The sequence below is a fragment of the Halichoeres trimaculatus genome, unplaced genomic scaffold (assembly GCF_033239565.1).
Source record: "Halichoeres trimaculatus isolate MK-OKI-2021-1 unplaced genomic scaffold, fHalTri1.1 fHalTri1_scaffold_23, whole genome shotgun sequence".
In the NCBI taxonomy this organism is placed as follows: domain Eukaryota; kingdom Metazoa; phylum Chordata; class Actinopteri; order Labriformes; family Labridae; genus Halichoeres; species Halichoeres trimaculatus.
The window spans coordinates 13,779,395-13,800,962 of record NW_027437201.1 but is presented as its reverse complement, the minus strand read 5'-3'; the positions used below and the strand labels follow the sequence as shown (position 1 = coordinate 13,800,962).

At 37.4% G+C, this 21,568-nt stretch overlaps 2 protein-coding genes and 2 long non-coding RNA genes across 4 annotated transcripts; 1 reads left to right on the top strand and 3 right to left on the bottom strand.

Moving 5' to 3' along the window:
- The first annotated feature begins 5,063 nt into the window (after positions 1 to 5,063).
- Positions 5,064 to 6,182, top strand: LOC141785605 (uncharacterized). Its single transcript, XR_012597543.1, has 4 exons — positions 5,064 to 5,122; positions 5,378 to 5,434; positions 5,880 to 5,936; positions 6,084 to 6,182. It is a non-coding gene; the product is annotated as an uncharacterized LOC141785605 (long non-coding RNA).
- Positions 6,183 to 6,194: 12 nt separating this feature from the next.
- Positions 6,195 to 14,341, bottom strand: LOC141785463 (CMRF35-like molecule 7; the record flags this gene model as incomplete). The annotated part of the gene is made up of 5 exons (XM_074663793.1): positions 14,269 to 14,341; positions 13,844 to 14,164; positions 13,375 to 13,406; positions 6,761 to 6,789; positions 6,195 to 6,222 (listed from the first exon to the last, which is right to left on the bottom strand). Coding segments are annotated over exons 1-5 (456 nt in total), but the record flags the coding sequence as incomplete, so codon positions are not given.
- LOC141785604 (uncharacterized) lies at positions 12,298 to 12,965 on the bottom strand. Its single transcript, XR_012597542.1, has 4 exons — positions 12,830 to 12,965; positions 12,623 to 12,714; positions 12,477 to 12,511; positions 12,298 to 12,348 (listed from the first exon to the last, which is right to left on the bottom strand). It is a non-coding gene; the product is annotated as an uncharacterized LOC141785604 (long non-coding RNA).
- Positions 14,342 to 16,424: 2,083 nt separating the features above from the next.
- Positions 16,425 to 20,910, bottom strand: sult2st2 (sulfotransferase family 2, cytosolic sulfotransferase 2). The gene is made up of 6 exons (XM_074663348.1): positions 20,615 to 20,910; positions 18,224 to 18,435; positions 17,539 to 17,665; positions 17,295 to 17,389; positions 17,017 to 17,197; positions 16,425 to 16,835 (listed from the first exon to the last, which is right to left on the bottom strand). The coding sequence occupies exons 1-6, from the start codon at positions 20,751 to 20,753 to the stop codon at positions 16,726 to 16,728; spliced, it is 864 nt and encodes a 287-aa protein (XP_074519449.1). The 5' UTR covers positions 20,754 to 20,910; the 3' UTR covers positions 16,425 to 16,725.
- Positions 20,911 to 21,568: the final 658 nt, after the last annotated feature.

Genomic DNA, 21,568 nt, shown 5'->3' with positions numbered 1-21,568 from the left:
GACACGCACCACTGTCAAAGACTGCATTCAGTTTATCTACATTTAAGATTTGTTCAAAGCAGTAAAGCTCTTTTTGTCACACAAACAGATAAAACTATTGTAAATTTCTCATGATGTTTGACTTCTGGGATTCCTTGTATCCACTGATAGATCAACAAAGTTCTTAGTTACATGTTTTACACCAAGAGTAGTTTGAAAACATTATTATTTCTGTATTGTGTAATCGTTGTGTAACGCTACGCAACTAAAAAAAAAAAAAAACAGGCACTTTTACAGCAAGTGCTGCAACATCCTTAGCTCTCCATGATTATTCAACTAGTTTCTGATCATTTCACTGATCCGAAACAAAAAAAAGCTCAAAGAGTGAAAACATGTCTCTCTTTCTTGAATAAAACTGCTGGGGTTCAGTTCAAATTCAGTATAAGTGGAACAAATATGAGCTGGTGACTGTGTTGAACCTCAAAGTGTCTGAAAAGGATCTTCAAAGCTGTGTGCAGAAAATATGAAGTCCATGCCTCAAAAATGCTCATGCTCACAATCTATGAAGTCAAATAAAGCATCTATCTGTTTGTATTTTTTAGACTCTCTTAAGTCATTAACTGTTAACAGCTCTTATTTCAAACAGTTTCCACTCAACTGTTCCTCCATCAGAAAGAAGAAGACACATTTGTGGAATAATAAATCCACATGGCAAAGTTTTATCCATTCTGTCAGTCATTTTATCAGAATATGTTGTTGATCTCCAGACACTTAGTTGCCGAGGTTGATGCAATGATGATTTTCAGAAGTCAAAAGTTCTGCTTTTAAAGAGAAGATTATGTTTCAGTTGCCTAAGACAATGCTTCTGTTGCTGAGTCTTTATACATCATAACCAGCCCCGGTTAAGCAAAGTAAGGCTGTTTTGAAACTCTAAACTTGAAAGTCTGTGCTCCTTTGAGGTGCCATGTGGACTTATTTCCTCTCCTTCTGATGGGATGGACCTGAAATGTTTTCAAAAATACTTCAAAAAAAACCTAGACTCTTCATTTAACACTCAGCTCTTTGACAAACGGTGCTCTTCTGTGGTAGTTTGTAGCCGCTGACTTTGATAAGAAACCGTTGCTGCCCTGGCCGCTAACTTCTGCCTTTGGTCTCATTAACTTCCTTCTACACATACACAGTTTGCCCACACGCTCACGCTAAGTTTAAACAAACACACTTACTAACATCTACATGTTCAGATATTATTTTACATAACATATGCACCTCTGTGCGTGTGTGCATTTAAAGGTTTATTTGTTACTTAGACTATACATGAATGTACTGTTGATCAGCACTGGTACTAATGTGTGTATTTCTCATCAGCCTCAGCAGCTTCTAAAACACAAATTAAACCAGATTCACTCCCTGGTGGGGCCGTGCTGAGGGGCTCTTGATGCAAAGACAACACTGCTCTGCAAAGATGTAGATTCTTGCAGCTGAAAAGAAACACTTCTCTCATTCTGCAAACTAAAAATGCAAAAAGTTGTGGAATAAACATCCACATATTTCACAGTCACTCTAGAAAGCAAGTTTTACTCAGCAGTCCCAATCATCATGAGTTTGCGTTTATCATGAACAGCACCAATATGTTTCTGCGAAGTGTTGAAAAGTCTGACACAACTTAACACAAAAAGTGCAATGCAGTCGTCATTCTGTGGAAAACATTTCCACACACTGTTTCAGCACATGTCACAGTTACTGAAGAGGGACGTGACCTCAGGGGCCCTCAGAGATTCTTTATGCTTTATGGAGGAAAACCTGCAAACCAGAGACAGACGGTGGCCGAACTTCACTGGGAAGACACTTTATAATATCACTGGTTTAAATGATCAATTCAGATCAGTGAAACATGCTCCATGACAAAACATCACTGACTTTATGTGTAAGAGGAACATCTATTTAAAGTCTGTCTGCTTCTTTTATCTTTTGATCTTCACAGTTTTTAAAAATGTTCTTTTTTTCTGTCATGTTTCCCAGTTTATGGTTTCACATCCTCTACTTCAGCTCAGTTCATGGTTTAACTTGTGGTGCATTGCATTACACAGACATGCCCGAAAAAAATTAATAACTGAAGTCTCATGAAGAACCCAGTCTTTAAAATGAGTTCTCCTGAAGCAGACGGTTCTGGTAGAACCTCAAACCAAACAGAAAACACTCTGATTGGTCTGAACACACCATCAGAGAGCAGAGGGGAGGAGAGGTGTTGAAGTTAGGACATCCTTTCAGTGTAAATATATTTATAAAGTGACATGAGGAAGTACCAGTCCTTATCACAGTGATGATCCTCTGTTCAGTCTCACTCGGCTCACTCACCAACATGGCTGCTCATCTCAGCGCTCTTCTCATCCTCTCTGGACTCTCAGGTCAGTCGGGGCTGCTTGGTCTCTGTGTTTTCTTATGTTTGATCTTGATTTCATCTCTTTGAATGTCACTGCTTGAACATTTTCCTGGTTTCATTGCAGGAATTCAGAGTGTAACTTCAGTCAGTAAAGTTTCTGTGAGAGCTGGAGGCTCCATCTCTGTCCCATGTCTCTATGAGCCCACGTACACAAACCATGTGAAATACTTGTGTGAAGGATACTACTGGGTTTCCTGCTCCTACAAAGTTAAAAGTGAAACAACAAGCAGTTCAGGAGGGTTTTCAATCTCTGATAACAAACAAGAAAGAATCTTCACCGTGATGATCGCTGCCAAAACTGCTGGAACTTATTATTACTGGTGCAATGTGGAGATAAATAATGGGAATGATGTTGGGACACGATTTCAGCTTTTAGTTACCAAAGGTAAGAAAGATTATATAACTATTATTATTATTATTATTATTATTATTATTATTATTATTATTATTATTATTATTATTATTATTATTAACCTGAGCTGTATTTTAACATTTTTGGTCCTAAAGAAAAAATAATACATAAACTCAGAATCAGGATTCTGGTTGCTTTAAGGTAAGTGATATAACAGACTATCGAATTGATGAAGATTGAAAACAGACACAACTTAAAAGTTTTTGTTCATAAGTACTTGAATCAGGTTAATTAGCTGTTACAGGCAGACAGACAGCTCTCAGATAAAGTATTTTTAGTTTTGACACATTTCAGTAACTGAGACACTCACGTTTCACTTTGTAATTATTTGATATCATCCTTAGCTTTTTAAATAATACTAACACAAAGATAAAAAGATGAGAAACTTATCACCTTTTTAGAATATTGCAACGTCACATTAACTGTCATTATATTTTGGAGTCATTTATCTAAAAATGTAACTGAATAAACAGCTGTCCTCTCAGAAAAGATTGATCCATGTCTGGTCTCAAAATAAAAGTAAACTTCATTTGTTTTCCCTTCAGATCAGGCCCCGCTCTCTGTGGATCATCAGGACGTAATGGGGTTTACAGGGGAGAGTGTTACCATTCACTTTAAAAACAGTAACAACGGACTCATCAAGTGGTGCAGGCTTGGAGGATCCTGTGTGGATGAGTCAACCAAAAAAGATTGGGAAGGATTAGGAGTGACCATCACTTCAATAACAAAGCCCAGAGCTGTCAATGTGACTCTGAGAGGACTGAAGACTCAGAACAGTGGCTGGTGTTTTGTGTCCAGAGGAGATCAGAGGATGCCAGTGTACATCACTGTTAAAGAAAGACCGAGCACTAGTGAGTAACAAACAACCAGAAACAGGCAAACAAACAAACTGATTAAAGTTTACTGACACACAGAAACATGTCTGTAATCCTGTAAAACAGGTTTGTTGTTTGGATGTTTGTGGTTCTCATTAGAGATATCATCAGGGTCAACTAGCACAGAGGGAGTAGCATGAATTAAAAGTTAAATAAAGCCAGTTTAAACCTGTTTAATAATTTGATCTCATTTCCTGTAGCGACACCAAAGACGACAACATGCATGAAGACCTCAGCAAGCACTCACCAACCTGTGAATCTTACTTCTTTTCCCACAGTAAGGACCACAGTTGACACCACAGTTGACACCTCAGTGAACACCTCAGTGAACGCCACAGGTCAAATTGAATCACAAAGGTAAAGCAAAGGTTCATCTGAGGAGTCATGTTTCTATAATACCTGAATGATGAAGTAAAGCTTTCTTTTTTTCTTTGCTGTGTTTAATTCTGCTGCTGCAGAGCTTTCAGTCTCTGGCTGAGTCTCATCATTCTGGGGATCTTACTGGTTCTCATCTCAATACTGGCCGTGGTCCTCTGGTGTATTTGGAGAAGACACAGTAAGGACGTGAAGACTTGAGATGTAAAGAAATTTTCTTTGTACCCTGCATTAGTCAGTAACATGAGTTTTTACTCTTTCAGAGCAAACAAAGACCCCATCATCAGCTGCAGCAGTGGTAAGAGATCCTGATCTGATTATTCATGTTAGATACTTGATTCTGATTGGTCAGATCTTCACAACAAAATTTAACTCACAACACCCAAATACTACTCTTTATTCCTCACAGAGAAAGTTTGATAAGCTATGTTTTTTTTTTTAATCCACTGATTCTCTTCTTCTTCATCACGACAGACTGAAGGGGAGGTCACATACAGTGATGTTTCTCACTCAAGATGTATCAATAAAAAGGTAATTATATAAGTTCAGAAGACATGAATGTGAATCCACATATGTATCTATGAATGAGGTCAGGTCTGAATGGTTTTGCACACTGTGGTCTGTGGCTGGTGTTTAAACCATAGACTGTACGTTTTAGACTATGAAAAGGTTGTTTAATTCTTTGCATGTTGCAGACATTTTCTTTCCTCTAAAACCTTGCCTAGTCATATATTTTTTTATTCATTTTTTTGGACTCCTAAACTTAAAAGATTTAATTTTTGAGCATAAATCTGGATTAATTCGTCAAATCTGGTACACAGAGCTCCTCCGCCTAAGGACTGAATCCTACAGAAGCTCATTAATGTATATATCTGTGGCTGATAAATACAAATGTAAAAGTATTTTTTTTCTTAAGAAAATGCAGCTTGCAGCAGCAGGATAGCATTTTTTTTTTTAATCAATGATTTTGCTTCTTCATTACAGGCTGGAGAGGAGGCGGCATACAGTACGGTTTCTCACTCCAGACAAGCCAATAAAAAGGTATTTAAATACCGTTTTAGTATTTGCCAATTTAATTTGCTTTGCCCTGCAATGCTCTAAAAGCATGAACAAAATTTTGCTGCACAGAGGACATGAACACAGCTCTGAGGCAGAGCTGCTTCCTGTCTTTCATGCAGACATTCAGAGAGTTCAGTTTGTGCATACTTACTGGTATATCAAAAATATAGATGTAAAAGACGTGTTTTTGCAGGATAACATGATTTTCACTCCACTGGTTTTGGTTTTTCATCACAGGCTGCAGAGGGAGTGACGTACAGTACGGTTTCCCACTCAAGACAAAGAGATAAAAAGGTATCTAAACTCAGTAATGTGCTGTTTGTATTTACCTTCCTCTGCTCTGCTTTTAAGTGTTCCATTTTTTTTTTTGCCAGATAAGAAGACATTAATGTGAATCCAAATATATATATTTATGAATGGGGTTAGGTCTTGATTAATTCTTTGTACATTGCAGGTGTTTGGTTTCTTCTCTGAGATTTTGCATGTCTGACTTTAAACTAATTGTTACATTATTAATCTTAGGAATGTATTTTAAAAAGCCATGTCACTGTTGCAATTGCAAACAACACTTTTTGACTTGTGATTCATAATTTTAAAATTTAAATCTGGATAATTCCATCACATCTGTTATATCAAATTTCTTAAATACGTACAAAGTTGTGGTTTTGGAAAATGTTGTATTTAGCTGCAGGATTGTAACTTCTGCTTTTACTTCACTGGTTTTGCTTTCTCATCACAGGCTGCAGAGGAGGTGACATACAGTACGGTTTCTCACTCAAGAAAAACAAATAAAAAGGTATCAAGAATAACAAGGAGTCCGGTCCAGAACATTAAGCTGTCACAGAAAATTTTAGGGAATCTTTTTATCAATGAAATTGAAAAGTTTTGCGGTCACTACGTTTACAATTGTTCTCCCTGTTTTTCCTTCTTGTCTTTCCTCCAGCTGGGTCCAAAACAGGAGGCAGACGTAACATACAGCACAGTCGCTCTGCATTGAAGGAACACTCTTACTTCTGCATTTATTGCTGATCCTAGTGGTGTGTGTTTTTTTTGTTTTGTTTTTTTGTTGTTTTTTTTTTTGCCTGTTGACTTTTGCAGTTAATCAACCTGAAGATGGAGCCAAAGGACATATTTGTGATGTCACCTATTTGTTTGTGATACAGAATTTTTGAAGCCCTTTATGTTTTTTTTTTTTTTCTAAACTCCTCCTTTTCTTCTTTTTGAACCAGACTGTAAACACGTTCAGTAATGCTGTAAAGTTTTTTTTTCTTTGGCTTAGTGTGTTTGTGGTATTTTGGACTTCTGCAGCCAGCCTCCAGACTCTGGAAGGACTTCAGTTTTAAACATTTCAGCTCGCTTCATGTTCCTAGACTGAAGGTTGCTGCTTGGTACTCACAGTGGTTAAAGACACTGAAAATTTCTGAACAAAATGGTCCCTCACTTCTCTCATGTGTTGTCTAATTTTGTCTTCATTCATTGAGTCATTAAGAGCCATCAGTTAAAATTTTACTTTGATTCATATCAGAACCTCTTCACTAATAAGATAAACTGAAGCCTTTATAAATAAGAACAGGATTCAGGAACTGAAGCAGAGTTACATACAATTCTATGTGAGAACACAACAACACAGATGTGTATGTATCACTCACCTGAAGGCATCCACCACTGGCAATGATTTATTTAGTTTATTGGTATCTAAATTTGTTTCAAAGTGCTCTTAAGCTCTTTTTGTCTCACAAACATTAATGATTGTCACAGATTTTTCTCATGATGTTTGACTTCCCTCCCTGTATCCATTAATAAATCAACAAAGTTTTGTCAAAAAACTGTGAATTAAAACTTCAAAATAAATAAATAAATGAATAAACAGGCATTATTACTCTAAGTGCTGCAACATCCTTAAGTTTCCATGATTATTCAGCTGATTCAGCTGATTCCCACATGTAGAGGGAATTACATGTGCCTCTTCCTTGCATGAAACTGCTGTGGTATATTGCTTAATTCTTATAACTGACTTTTAAATGCCACAGAATTCTTAAAATTCAGTTTAAATGGACCAAAATATGAGCTGGTGTCAGCGTTCAACCTCAGAGTATCCAAAAGGATACTTAAAGGTCAATGCATTTGAAAAATACAAGGTCAATGCCTCAAAAAGGGTAATGCTCACATCATGAGCTGCTTTCAATAGTAAATAATTTTATAATGTTTGATATTATTGCTGTTAACAATAGAATTGCGTAACTGGGCTGATACAAGCTCCTTTCTGTAGATTTTTACACTCTCTGAAGTCAGTAACTGTTTCTACTTTACTTTATGTCCCTGAGTTTACATAAATGTGCTGTTGCTCAGCACTGGTGTGAATAAGTGTAATTCTTATCAGCCTCAGCAGCTTCTCAAACACAAATTAACCCAAATTCACACCTCTTGGTGTGGTCACGCTGTGGGGCCCTTAATACAAAAACACCAGTGCTCTGCAGATATGTAGATTCTTGCTGTTGATAAGTAACACTTCCCACATTCTTTTTTGAATGATTGATTCAGATCAGTGAAACATGCTCCATGACAAAACAGCACTGACTTCATGTGTAAGAGGAACATCTATTGAAAGTCTGTCTGCTTCTTTTACCTTTAGATCGTCACAATTTTTTAAAAATGTTCTTTTTTTTTGTTACGTTCCCCAGTTCATGTTTTAACTTGTGGAGCATTGCGTTACACAATCATGTCAGAAAAAAATATATAACTGAAGTCTCATAAAGAACCCAGCCTTTAAAATGAGTTCTCCTGAAGCAGACTGTTCTGGTAGAGCCTCAAACCAAACAGAAAACACTCTGATTGGTCTGAACACACCATCAGAGAGCAGAGGGGAGGAGAGGTGTTGATGTTAGGACATCCTTTCAGTGTAAATGTATTTATACAGTGACATGAGGAAGTACCAGTCCTTATCACAGTGATGATCCTCTGTTCAGTCTCAGTCGGCTCACTCACCAACATGACTGCTCATCTCAGCGCTCTTCTCATCCTCTCTGGACTCTCAGGTCAGTCGGGGGCTGCTCTGTCTCTCTGTTTTCTCATGTTTGGATCATTTTGATTTCATCTCTTTGAATGTCACGGCTTGAACATTTTCCTGGTTTCATTGCAGGAATTCAGAGTGTAACTTCAGTCAGTAAAGTTTCTGTGAGAGCTGGAGGCTCCATCTCTGTCCCATGTCTCTATGAGCCCATGTACACAAACCATGTGAAATACTTGTGTGAAGGATACTACTGGGTTTCCTGCTCCTACAAAGTTAAAAGTAGAACAATAGGCAGTTCAGGAGGGTTTTCAATCTCTGATAACAAACAAGAAAGAATCTTCACCGTGACGATCGCTGCCAAAACTGCTGGAACTTATTATTACTGGTGTAATGTGGAGATAGATAACGGGAGTGATGACGGGACACGATTTCAACTTTTGGTTACCAAAGGTAAGAAAGATTATAATTTTTATAATAATAATAATAATAATAATAATAATAATAATAATAATAATAATAATAATAATAATTATTATTATTATTATTATTATTATTATTATTATTATTATTATTATTATTATTATTATTATTATTATTATTATTAACCTGAGCTGTATTTTAACCGTTTGGGTCCTAAAGAAAAAATAATACATAAACTCAGAATCAGGATTCTGGTTGCTTTAAGGTAAGTGATATAACAGACTATCGAATTGATGTAGATAGAAAACAGACACAACACATAAGTATTTGTTCATAAGTACTGGAATCAGGCTAATTAGCTGTTACAGGCAGACAGACAGCTCTCAGATAAAGTATTTTTCGTTTTGACACATTTCAGTCACTGAGACACTCATGTTTCACTTTCTAATTATTTAATAAAATAATATAGAATATTGCAACGTCACATTAACTGTCATTATATTTTGGAGTCATTTATCTAAAAATGTAACTGAATAAACAGCTGTCCTCTCAGAAAAGATTGATCCATGTCTGGTCTCAAAATAAAAGTAAACTTCATTTGTTTTCCCTTCAGATCAGGCCCCGCTCTCTGTGGATCATCAGGACGTAATGGGGTTTACAGGGGAGAGTGTTACCATCCACTTTAAAAACAGTAACAACGGACTCATTGAGTGGTGCAGACTTGGAGGATCCTGTGTGGATGAGTCAACCAAAAAAGATTGGGAAGGAATAGGAGTGACCATCACTTCAATAACAAAGCCCAGAGCTGTCAATGTGACTCTGAGAGGACTGAAGACTCAGAACAGTGGCTGGTGTTTTGTGTCCAGAGGAGATCAGAGGATGCCGGTGTACATCACTGTTAAAGAGAGACCGAGCACTAGTGAGTAACAAACAACCAGAAACAGGCAAACAAACCAACTGATGACTTTACTGACACACAGAAACATGTCTGTAATCATGTAAAACAGCTTTGTTGTACGGTGGTTTGTGGCTCTCATTAGAGATGTCACCAGGGTCAACTAGCACAGAGGGAGAGGCTTGAATTAAAAGTTAAATAAAGCCAGTTTAAACCTGTTTAATTATTTGATCTCATTTCCTGTAGAGACACCAAAGACGACGACATGCATGAAGACCTCAGCAAGCACTCACCAACCTGTGAATCTTACTTCTGTTCCCACACTAAGGACCACAGTTGACACCTCAATGAACACCACACGTCAAACTGAATCACAAAGGTAAACCAAAGGTTCATCTGAGAAATGTTCACATGTTGACTCATGTTTCTATAACATCTGGGTTGATTAATTAAAGCTTTATTTTAATTTTTCCTGTTGCAATACTTTCAGTCTCTGGCTGAGTCTCATCATTCTGGGGAGCTTATTGGTTCTCATCTCAATACTGGCCGTGATCTCATGGTGTATTTGGAGAAGACACAGTAAGGACGTGACAGACTTTATAACTGCAGCTCAAAATAATGCTTTGTATGACATTTTCCCTGATTCTCCTACATTGAGAATCAGTAACAGGAGTTTTTGCTCTTTCAGAGCAAACAAAGACCCCAACATCAGCTGCAGCAGTGGTAAGAGATCCTGATCTGATTATTCATGTTAGATACTTGATTCTGATTGGTCAGATCTTCACAACAGAATTTAACTCATACTACCCAAATACTACTCTTTATTCCTCACAGAGAAAGTTTGAGAAGCTATGTCTTTTATAAATTCACTGATTCTCTTCTTCTCATCGACAGGCTGAAGAGGAGGTCACATACAGTGATGTTTCACACCAGAGAAGAACCAATAAAAAGGTATTTATAAGTTCAGAGGACATGAATGTGAATCCACATATGTATCTATGAATACGGTTAGGTCTAAGTAAAACTTTTTGATGATATAGCTGATTTATTTTTAGCTGATTTATTCAATGTTGATGTTTGTTTTCTCCTCTGAAATGTCACCCTGTCTAATTTCAAGCTGGTTTTAACATCAAAGAATTGTATTGCAACATGTGAATCATAACGTTTAAAATCATGAAGTTTTACAGTTTTGCCAAGAATCTCTTTATTCTTCTGACTTGTGTTTTTAGAGCTTCATTTATTAATGATTTCAGAGTGTAAATTTGGGTTATTCTATGAAATCTGTTGCATAAAAATTATTATTTCTTAAAAAAAGAATGATTTTAAATTTTTTACAGATCTCTGTATTTAGCTGCAGGATTGTAACTTATGCTTTTATTTCACTGGTTTTGCTTTGTCATCACAGGCTGCAGAGGAGGTGACATACAGTACGGTTTCTCACTCAAGAAAAACAAATAAAAAGGTATCAAGAATAACAAGGACTCCTGTACAGAACATCAAGCCGTTACAGAATAACTTTAGGAAAACTTTTTATTTTTATGAATGAAATTGAAAAGTTTTGCGGTCACTATGTTGACGATTGTTCTCCCTGTTTTTCCTTCTTGTCTTTACTTCAGCTGGGTCCAAAACAGGAGGAAGAAGTAACATACAGCACAGTCGCTCTGCATTGAAGGAACACTTTCATTTCACTGTTGACTTTTTGCAGTTTATTAATCTTAAGATGAAGCCAAAGGACATATCTGTGACGTCACCCATTTGTTTCTGATACAGAATTTTGAAGCCCCTTACAGGATTTTTTTTTTAAACTCCTCTTTTTCTTCTTTTTAAACCAGACTGTAAACATGTTCAATAATGCTGTAAACTTTTTTTCTTTGGCTTGGTGTGTTTGTGGTTTCTTGTGTTTCTGCAGTCAGCCTTCAGAAGACCTGCGGTTTTAGCACCACAGCTAGCTTCACGTTTTTAGATCGGAGGTTGTTGCTTTGTACTCACACTTATCTCATTGGTTTGAGAAATAAAAAAAATACTGAACAGATTGACCATTTTTCTTGTTCCACATTTGTTTTTTTTTGTTTTTTTTTTTTCATTCATTTATTCAGACATTAAGAGCCATCAGTTATAATTTTACTTTAAATCATATCAGAACCTCTTTATAAATGAGATAAACTGAAGCCTTTATAAATAAGAGCATTCATGAACTGAAGCAGAGTTACATACATTTCTATGCATGCTTTTTTATTTATTTATTTATTTATTTATTTGGTCATGAAGAGCCATCAGTTGCATGGAGGATGAAGATTAGTCTAAGCATAAATGTTACGACTGACAGTATTTTAACAGAAACTCTATAAACAAGCATCAACAGACACAGACAGATGGGGGATGTCTTTTGTTAAATGATGATGAAGCTTGTGGTGGATGTTTCTCTTAGTGGCAGCAGAGAGATAAAGAAGGTGTAAAAACCTCAAGCTAACAGCGGACACCCAATGTGTACCTGTCATTTAGAAAAGACAGTAAATGCAGAAGGTGATGAAAAGCAGAAAGTCACATGGTTTACACCCAATGAATCAGCTCAGCTTTTCACAGACATCTGATCAGATCCAGTTCAACCACAGTGAACACATCCTCGTCCTGGTCCGAACCCTGCTGGAGAGAAGGGGGAAAAAAGGGAAAACAGACATAAAGAAGCTTTAGCTGTTAAACTTTTTAATTTTAGTTTGTAATTCATGACAATAAAAGTATTATATATCTTTCTGTAGCAACATGATGTTCTACAGTGGGACAGAAACAGGACTCCTTATTTACCTGGATAAAACTGGGTTCAAATGGGTTTTCACTGGCTTGTATAGTGTACAAAACATTACTGTCTGTGACCTCGTCTTCAGCCTGTGATGACGAAGAAATATTGCTGAAGTACAAATGCATCATTATAACATGGCTAGGTGTCAGAGAGGGTCATTTCCTTTTTAGTCTGAAGATGTTAATTTTTTATTTTTCAGACTAGGATCTCTTACCACTGCTGCAGCTGATGATGGGGTCTTTGTTTGCTCTGAAAGATTAAAAACTCCTGTTACTGATTCTAAGTGCAGGACACACAGAGAAAATGTCATACAATGGACTATTATGAGCTGCTGTTAAAAAAAGTTTATTATGTCCTTACTGTCTTTAACACAAATAATCATGAAGAATACGACCAACATCAAGATGTCAAAGGTCACAGGAATGATGAGACTCAGTGGGTTAATGAAAGTCCTGCAGCAGCAGATTTAAACACAGCAAAGATGAGAATAAAGCCTTTCCTCATCAACCATGATATTATAGAAACATGAGTCAATATGAACATTTCATCCATTCAAATGAACCTTACCTTTGTGATTCAGTTTGACCTGCGATGTTCACTAAGGTGTTCACTGAGGTGTCAACTGAGGTGTCAACTGAGGTCCTTACTGTGGGGACAGAAGTAAGATTCACAGGTGGAAGAGTCTTTACTGAGGTGTTTAAACATATTGTTTCCTCAGTTGTGCCTAAAAGACAAACACTGCAATCAAAAAACTTTCTAAGATGGCTGCAAATTGAACAGTTGATCCTTTAATAATATTGTATCTTCATAAGCTTGTTTCTGGTTGTTTGTTACTCACTAGTGCTTGGTCTTTCTTTAACAGTGATGTACACCGGCATCCTCTGATCTCCTCTGGACACAAAACACCAGCCACTGTTCTGAGTCTTCAGTCCTCTCAGAGTCACATTGACAGCTTTGGAGTTCCATTTTGTAGTGATGGTCACTCTTAATCCTTCCCAATCTTTGTTGCTTGACTCATTCACACAGGATCCTCCAAGCCTGCACCACTTGATGAGTCCCTTGTTACTGCTTTTAAAGTGGATGGTAACACTCTCTCCTGTAAACCCTGTTACCTCCTGATGATCCACAGAGAGCGGGGCCTGATCTGAAGGGAAAACGAATGGAGTTTACTTTTATTTTGAGACCAGACATTGATCAGTCCTGTCTGAGAGGACAGCTGTTTGTTCGTTTACATCTATAGATGAATGACTCCAAAATATACCAGTAATGACAGTTAATGTGATGTTACAATATTCTGAAAAAGTTCTCATTATGAAGTATTTCTCCCTCAATGTAAGTATTTGAAAAGACATGATGATACAAAATGACCATAAAGACATTTCAACAATAAATATATTTGTGTCTTCGTGACTGAGATGTGCAGAAACTGAGAGGAAACTATAATCGTTAAAGTATCAATGGGTAACAAGACTCCTGCTGAAGCATTTTTATTTTTTATTTTTTTTTGTTTAAGACTCAAAATGTTTAAAAAAAGCTCATGTAAATAAAAAAGACCCGAAATTTCCCATCAAAGTTTCTTACCTTTGGTAACCAAATGTTGAAATCGTGTCCCATCATCAATCCCATTATCTATCTCCACATTGCACCAGTAATAATAAGTTCCAGCAGATTTGGCAGCGATTGTCACGGTGAAGATTCTTTCCTGTTTGTTATCAGAGATTGAAAACCCTCCTGAACTGCTTGTTGTTCTACTTTTAACTTTGTAGGAGCAGGAATTCCAGTAGTATCCTTCACACAAGTATTTCACATGGTTTGTGTACGTGGGCTCATAGAGACATGGGACAGAGATGGAGCCTCCAGCTCTCACAGAGACTTTACTGACTGTAGTTACACTCTGAATTCCTGCAATGAAACCAGGAAAATATTCAAACAGTGACATTCGAAGAGATGAAATCAAAATGATCCAAACGTGAGAAAACACAGAGAAAAAGCAGCCCCCAACTGACCTGAGAGTCCAGAGAGGATGAGAAGAGCGCTGAGATGAGCAGCCATGTTGGTGAGTGAGCCGAGTGAGACTGAGCAGAGGATCATCATTCTGTGATAGGGACTGGTACTTCCTCATGTCACTTTATAAATATATTTACACTGAAAGGATGTCATAACCTCAACACCTCTCCTCCCCTCTGCTCTCTGATGGTGTGTTCAGACCAATCAGAGTGTTTTCTGTTTGGTTTGAGGTTCTACCAGAACCGTCTGCTTCAGGAGAACTCATTTTAAAGACTGGGTTCTTTATGAGACTTCAGGTATATTTAATTTTTTTTGTCATGTTTGTGTAAAGCAATGCACCACAAATTAAACTGAGCTGAAGTTGAGGATGTGAAACCATGAACTGGGAACATGACAGAAAAAACAATGTTTTTAAAAACTGTGAAGATCAAAAGATAAAAGAAGCAGACAGACTTTAAATAGATGTTCCTCTTACACATAAAGTCAGTGATGTTTCGTCATGGAACATGTTTCACTAATCTGAATCAAACATTTAAACCAGTGATATGTATATAAAAAATGTCTCAAGTTCAGCCACCGTCTGTCTCTGATTTGTCTCAAGGTCATGTCCCTCTTCAGTAACTGTGACATGTGCTGAAACGTGTGTGGAAAATATGTGGATGTATAATTCATAACTGTTTCCAGTTTTAGTTTGCACATTCACATATACTCTATGGTATGTATAAACATATTTTAATGCACAATCACTGATACTTACGCAAAAAGACATTATGTAGAATAATATCTACACATGTGGGAACAAAGTACATTTGTGTAAATTTTGTATGACTATGTGGGCTAAGTGTGCACACATAGAAGGAAGTTAATAACACCAAAGGCAGAAATTTGCAGCCAAAGCAGCAACAGCTTCTCATCTAAGTCAGCAGCCTCAAACCATCCCAGACACAAGCACTGTTTGTCAAAGAACAGAGTGTTAAATGAAGTGCCCGGGTTTTATTGAAGTATCAAAAAGGATTCCAGGTCCATCCTGTAGGAGTGAAAAAATGAAAAAAAAAAATGTTCTTTTAAGTTTCATTAAGTTCAGAGAAAAACTGATGCCTTGTAATGTGAGCGTGACCCTTTCTGAGACATTGACTTTGTATTTTCTACATTATGCACTCAACTCTAAGATCCTTTTCAGATGCTCTAGGGTTAAATGCTGTTACCAACTCATATTTTGGTCCATTTAAACTGTATTTTTAGGCTTTCATGACACTTAAAAAGTGGTAGCAAGAATTAAAGAGTATATCACAGCAGTTTCATGCAAGAAAGAGGCACATTTATGTCCCTCTTTGTGGTTTATTTTGGAGTGTCAGTAAAATGATTGGAAACTGGTTGAATATCCATGGAAACCTCAGACCTTGCAGTAGTAGCACCTGTTTTTTATTTATTTATTTATTCTTTTATTTATCTTTTTTTTTGTAATAAGTTAGTAAATGGAAAAAACAAAATCTAGGCAGCAAAAAAATAAGGTTATTTTTTCTACACTCAACCCTGCAGGTTTTTGTCATGGGCAGAGTTACACCGAACTAACACAGTAACATTCCCAGCTTCAAAAGTACATTTATTCACCTCTTTGAGTTTTACTTTACAAATTAATTGATTAATTAGTTAAATAAATCATAACATTTGGGGATTTTTGATGATGTATGAAAACGGTCATAGACTGTAAAAACCATTGTATTTGTGAAAATATTATTTCTGGCATTTTTATTCTGATATTAGAATTTTTCCATTTTCACTTTTTATGCATCAGATTTTGTAATTATAAATACTGTGATGAAAAAAATAGATCTCTTAAGGTTTTTTGATAATTATTCATGTGAGTCTGTTACTCTTTTTGACCTTAAGTGCATGTGTCTTCACACCTGACCTCAGAGCTGCAGCCTTCTGCACGTTCCTTCCACACCTGAACTTGAGCCGAGCTGCATGTGAAATTTTCCCGCTAGGAGCTAGCTTGATGGAAATAGATCATCTGAACAACTTTTGGAAGAAAATCGATCAATTGGGGACTTTCACTGGGGGAAACTTTTTCTTCAACTTGAGACCTTCTGAGGACTCTAGGACTCTATCTAAATAAAGTAACATCTCAATGACAGGTCAGAGCATTTATTAACAGATTGTTGATATTATTTGTACATATATATTCAGTTTAGATACACAAAAAGAGAAATTTGGTTAAAAATGGACAAAGTTACATCTAAAAATAGTAAAAAGCTTCTAATATCTAACATGTCTTTGGTCATATACTTGGTAATAGAGTAATCCTTGTGACTTAGAGTTAGTAAATATACATAAAGTAAGGCAAGTAATTAAAGAGATTAAAGTATAGATAAATAACACTCAATCAAGTATCACTTTCTCCTCAACATTGTGTGGTGAAAAGGCCTTGTTTGAGTGTTTTCATCAGGTTTATTCTAATCCCAAACAAATTTGTAAGTGACATCTTTCATTTTGTCTTTGTAAACAGCGTCAAAGTGTTCAGCTTCTGCTTCAGTCAGCTGGTTTTTCCAGTCACCAGCAATTCCTGAAAGACAACAGGGAAAAAAAAGAGTGCTCAAAATCCAGAGAAAGAAAATCAAACCTGACGTTAAATTGTATTCTGCTCACTAAAAGTATCCATACAACTGTCCAATCAAGAGGTTAGAAAGAGCTAGTGCTTAATCTCTTTTTCTGATGTTACTAGTTTGGTGTCTTTTCAAACCAACCTTTCCTGAGAAACTTTGACTTGCTCTGGTCCATGAACTGAGCAGGAACTAAAGAGTAGTTAGACATGTTGTTCTGCCTCATGTTCTTGAACAAACACCGTTCTGCAATCTTCTCCACCACCTCAGCCTCCAGAGATTTACCCAAGAACTTGGCGATCCTGGCCACTGAGTCCTTCAGGTCCTGCAGCACAGAGAGGAACACATACAGGCTCACACCCAGCACAGCTGTGTTTGGTGTGAGGTCACATCTGTATCAGAGGCTTATTGCCAAATCTCACCATAATCAGCTCTTCATAGGAGATGTACATGATGTGCTCTTTGTCCTCAGCATTCAGCCAGCTCTTCACATGATCAAACCAGGAGCCAAACATCACTAGGAAATAAAGAAAACAATCAGTTGTCAGTGTAATTAAAACATGAAAAAATAAGCACCTGAAGTTGCATATCAATCTTATTCCAGAGCCAAAGAAAGCTATGTTTCTCTACAGATAAACATTTCAAAGGTGTAAAACTGAGCTCTACCGTTTCCATCCAGGAACTTGTGCAGGAACTCGTTCTGTGGGCCCGGCTTCACCAGGAAAGATGTGGTGTCATAATAATGAAAGGCAGACGTGAACACATCTTTGGGGTTCCTCGTGATGTAAATGACCTATAGAGATGAAAAACATCAAACAGTTATCAACTTTGAGGTACTGCGAGCAGAAATGGGAGTATGTAGGGATATCTGGCAGCAAGACTGAAAAACAGAAGGAAGAGGTAATGTTGGGAGCAGAGAGCAGGGGATGATGTGCAATAAGGGGTCACAGCTGGGAGTTGAACTATGAGGTCTTAAGCTTCATGTTGGACGCCATCTGGCCAACCCAGTGCTCCTTGTTTACATTCCCTGTGATAACTTTACCATATGTAAAAGGAGAATCCCAGTTTCTTAAAACTCGTACACCACAGGGTCTAAATGATACATTTCTATTTTCTTGTCATAGAAATACTTCTTTAGGCCCAATGCTTTCTGAAGCTCCTCTTTGTTTCATCCTTCATTCTCAAATATAGTGATTATACATCACAACTACAAAAAGGTTTCACGCTCATGAGTGACAGTATAAATCACAAAACTCACAAAATTTCAGTTCCTCTCCCTCATTCAAGAAACCAAATGTCACTGACTTATCATTGAACAAAACCATGAGTTTTTCCTGTAGAGCAGATTGACCTTTGGCTTCACTTTAAAGAAAGACGGTGGCAGCATATTGTATCTGTAATGTGTAGAAAACATGCGAGGGGACGGCCTCTGTTCCAGGTTGAGGATGAGGGCACGCTGCTCCTCCAGCCAGGGAACACGGTCCCAGTTCGGAAGAGACTCAACAGAGGCTGGATCTCCTCCGCTCATGATCAGAGGAACAATCTCCTGCATCCAGGTTGTACCTGAAACAAAGAAACAGAACTTAACTGAGTTACAAACACTGTTTCTGTTTATCTTTTCCCTTTTCATGTCCCAAAAAAGGTCTTCCCAGAGTGTCGTTTGTGCTGCTATACCCCGTATTTTCTGAAAAGATACAAAGAGACATCAGAAACTTGTTCTTTCAGGGTTCACACCTAGTTTAGGGTTTCACATCACCCCCCTGGAGAGGATGTTGTTACTTGCCCAGTCCCCATGTCCTCTCATTACCCAGAAAACAATCCACTCTTTGTTGTTATTTACAATGCAACCTCAACGGCCCCCCAGTGCAAACACAAACTAACAACTTTGAGCATTTTGTATCATTTCATAATCAAAGGATGAATCTTGGGTGAAACTTGTGGCTGAGTTCAGATGAGGTTTTATGAATGACCAAAAACAGCGTGAGGGAACTCACTCATTAACATACATTTGCATCTGCCGCTTCCTCTGAAGACTGAAGAGCTCTTTTCAAAAGACAAAGCTCTTTTGTTGTCTTTTATTTCAGAGATTATCAAACAGTAATGTAATCCAAAGCAGTTATTCACACTTCTGCATTGATGCTGAGTTTTTTACGGGGTATCTAATGACTGTTTTTATCTGCTTGCCAGGTTGTCTTTGTATCTTTATGACAATCTGGCAAAACAGCATTCTTGTATTTTCACTTACCAGGAGATCATTATCTGGGGGCTCTGGCTTCTTTAAGAGCTGATAAAAACAATAACCCTGGAAGTTATCCTTGTCCTGATAAATCAACGTTTCCTACCACTGTACTGAAGACAATTTTTTGAACACCTGCAGTACAGTTGAGCATTTGTTAGCTGGATTACAACAAGAGAAGAGAAACAACAGGCCATCTATACAGCTGTACAGTATCCATTCATCCATCAGAGCGGACAGATAAATTGTTTCATTGTCTAAAACCACCTCACACCATCCTGCACTCTGTGCTGCAATAATTAGCATGCATCACTCCAAACATTTACACTATGATGATATTTTTGCACAAACTATGCTTTTGGGGGGGTGTCCAAATGAAACCTGCAGCTAAAGCTCAAAACGGGCAATTTTACGCTGGTGTAATGCTTTCAGTCAGATTAGAGCCTCCTGGCACAAATTTAAGTGATACTAGATTTTATGTATAAACTTGGGATGTTGATAAAAAAAATCAGAGGAACCTGTTTTTGCAGGTGATTGTTTTGTGTGGGATTGTGCAATAACAGTGGATACATGATGCATAGTGCATGTAGGGGCAGATAAAAATGCATGGATGTGCAGCTACTTTTGCAGAAAGATACTAGATGAGATGAAGTCTGGTTGCACAGTAGTCAAAAAGTCTTAAAACTGGCACAACTCATTGTTGGTGCACAAAACTAGTTGTCAGATATTGACAGAGAGAGTCTGGCATTTTGCACAGCTGCCATTGCCAAGGTATGTAAATGTAATCTGGCAACACTGGAGAGGCACTGTGGAAAGAAAAGCTTGAGACATTTTGGTTATTTTGATCTCAAAATGCAGAAAAAAATTATTTCTGGTCTGCAGATTAATCTTGTGTTGTATTAAATGCATATCTACCCCACCTTAGTTACACTAGTGATTTTCTGAATGCACCATTCAAACGTTTTCTTACAGAGATCCTAGGTAATCTCTGTTGGGTGGAAAAAAATGATTGTAAGGCTCATAGAGATAATATCGTACAAAGTTCAGGATGCACACGTAAGCAGCCAATGTGTGGGTCAGCCTATCAGGCGATCCAGGTGCCCTCAACAATCACTCCTGTCTCACTGTTATTTCTTCAATATCCACGCTGGTGTGAACAGATCAACCGGATGTTTATGCCACAATTAGCCCTTGCGTGTTATTTGGAGTTGAAAGACTACACAATGTTTAAAATGCAGAGGTAACAGCCATACTTTTCCTCGCACAAAGAGGACAAACTTGGCTAGCTGGAGTAAAAACAGTCCGTCCTCAGGGATTGGGCGGGTGTGTACGAAGTTACTGCTGAACGTTTTTTTTTTTTTTTTTTTTTTTTTTACACGTTACACATTAACTTCTAGTTATTTACCTCAGTTTATAAATACAGGTGACATTTGCATTCACAAACAAACGCGCTGCTGCGTTTCCACGTTTTTGACAAAAAGTTGACACTTAAAGTTAGAGACTCACCTGATTTGGGATATGTCGCAATGAGGATATCATCAGGCCGAAAGGTGAAGTCTTCATAATATTTCAGGCTCTCTGGAGGATGCAGAGCTGAGGGTAAATAGATTCCCTTGTACAGGGTGTATAACTCTGCCTCAGTCATGTTTCAGTGCAGAAAGTGAACTAAATCTCTGCAGCTCCTGCAGCTCAGAGGGACATGCTGCGTTCACGTGCTCCTCGGACAAACCAGGCAGTCCCACCCCCTGAGGTGTTATGTCAGACCTCTCTGTGTTTAAAGATTTGTTAACCTTAAATATCTACCAGTTTCTGTGTTGCTAGATCTTAGATTACAACTAATGGTTAAACTTACTTCTCTGTTAGCGTGACATGGCCTCTCTATGTCTCTCTGTCTCTTCCTCATGCCCTGCAGAAACAGGTTTTGTGTGAGTCAGAAATGTGTTAAGAATGTAACCTGGGCTTGTAGCTTCCTGCCACTTCAAAAGTCAATGCCTGTAGTAATAAGTCACCTCATTTCAGTTTATTTAAAAAAAATGCAGTCAAATGTGATGGAAAGGCAAAATCCCCATTTTTCATCTTAAGCTAATGAAAATAAATATTTCAAGTCCTTGAGAAAACAGCAGAAAATATACTCATTATCACATACAATGCTGTTCACAAAAACAGCATTTACAGGGGGATACATTCATCAAAAATTTAAAAGGGCAACCAAATATCACCCATCAAAGAAACAAAGTGATGAAATGGGCATGGCTGCTTTGGGCTTCCTTACAAAATATAATCACTTGATTATAAAAGGACAAAGGAGCAAAAGTAATCAGTTTACAAATTTCTAAATGACTACAACATGTATTAATTTTGATATGTTTTTGTGTTTTGAATGTGTTTAAGCCAATGTCAGAGCAACTGGAAATTCAATATGAAACATATTTCCTTCTGGTGAACTTTTTTTTTTTCATA

Coding starts and splice junctions, on each gene's coding strand:
- sult2st2 (XM_074663348.1), bottom strand. CDS start 20,753: ATGACTGAGGCAGAGTTATACACCCTGTACAAGGGAATCTATTTACCC. Junction 18,436..20,614: donor TGCGACATATCCCAAATCAG/GTGAGTCTCTAA, acceptor TCTTTGTTTCAG/GTACAACCTGGATGCAGGAG. Junction 17,666..18,223: donor TCTTTAAAGTGAAGCCAAAG/GTCAATCTGCTC, acceptor TCATCTCTATAG/GTCATTTACATCACGAGGAA.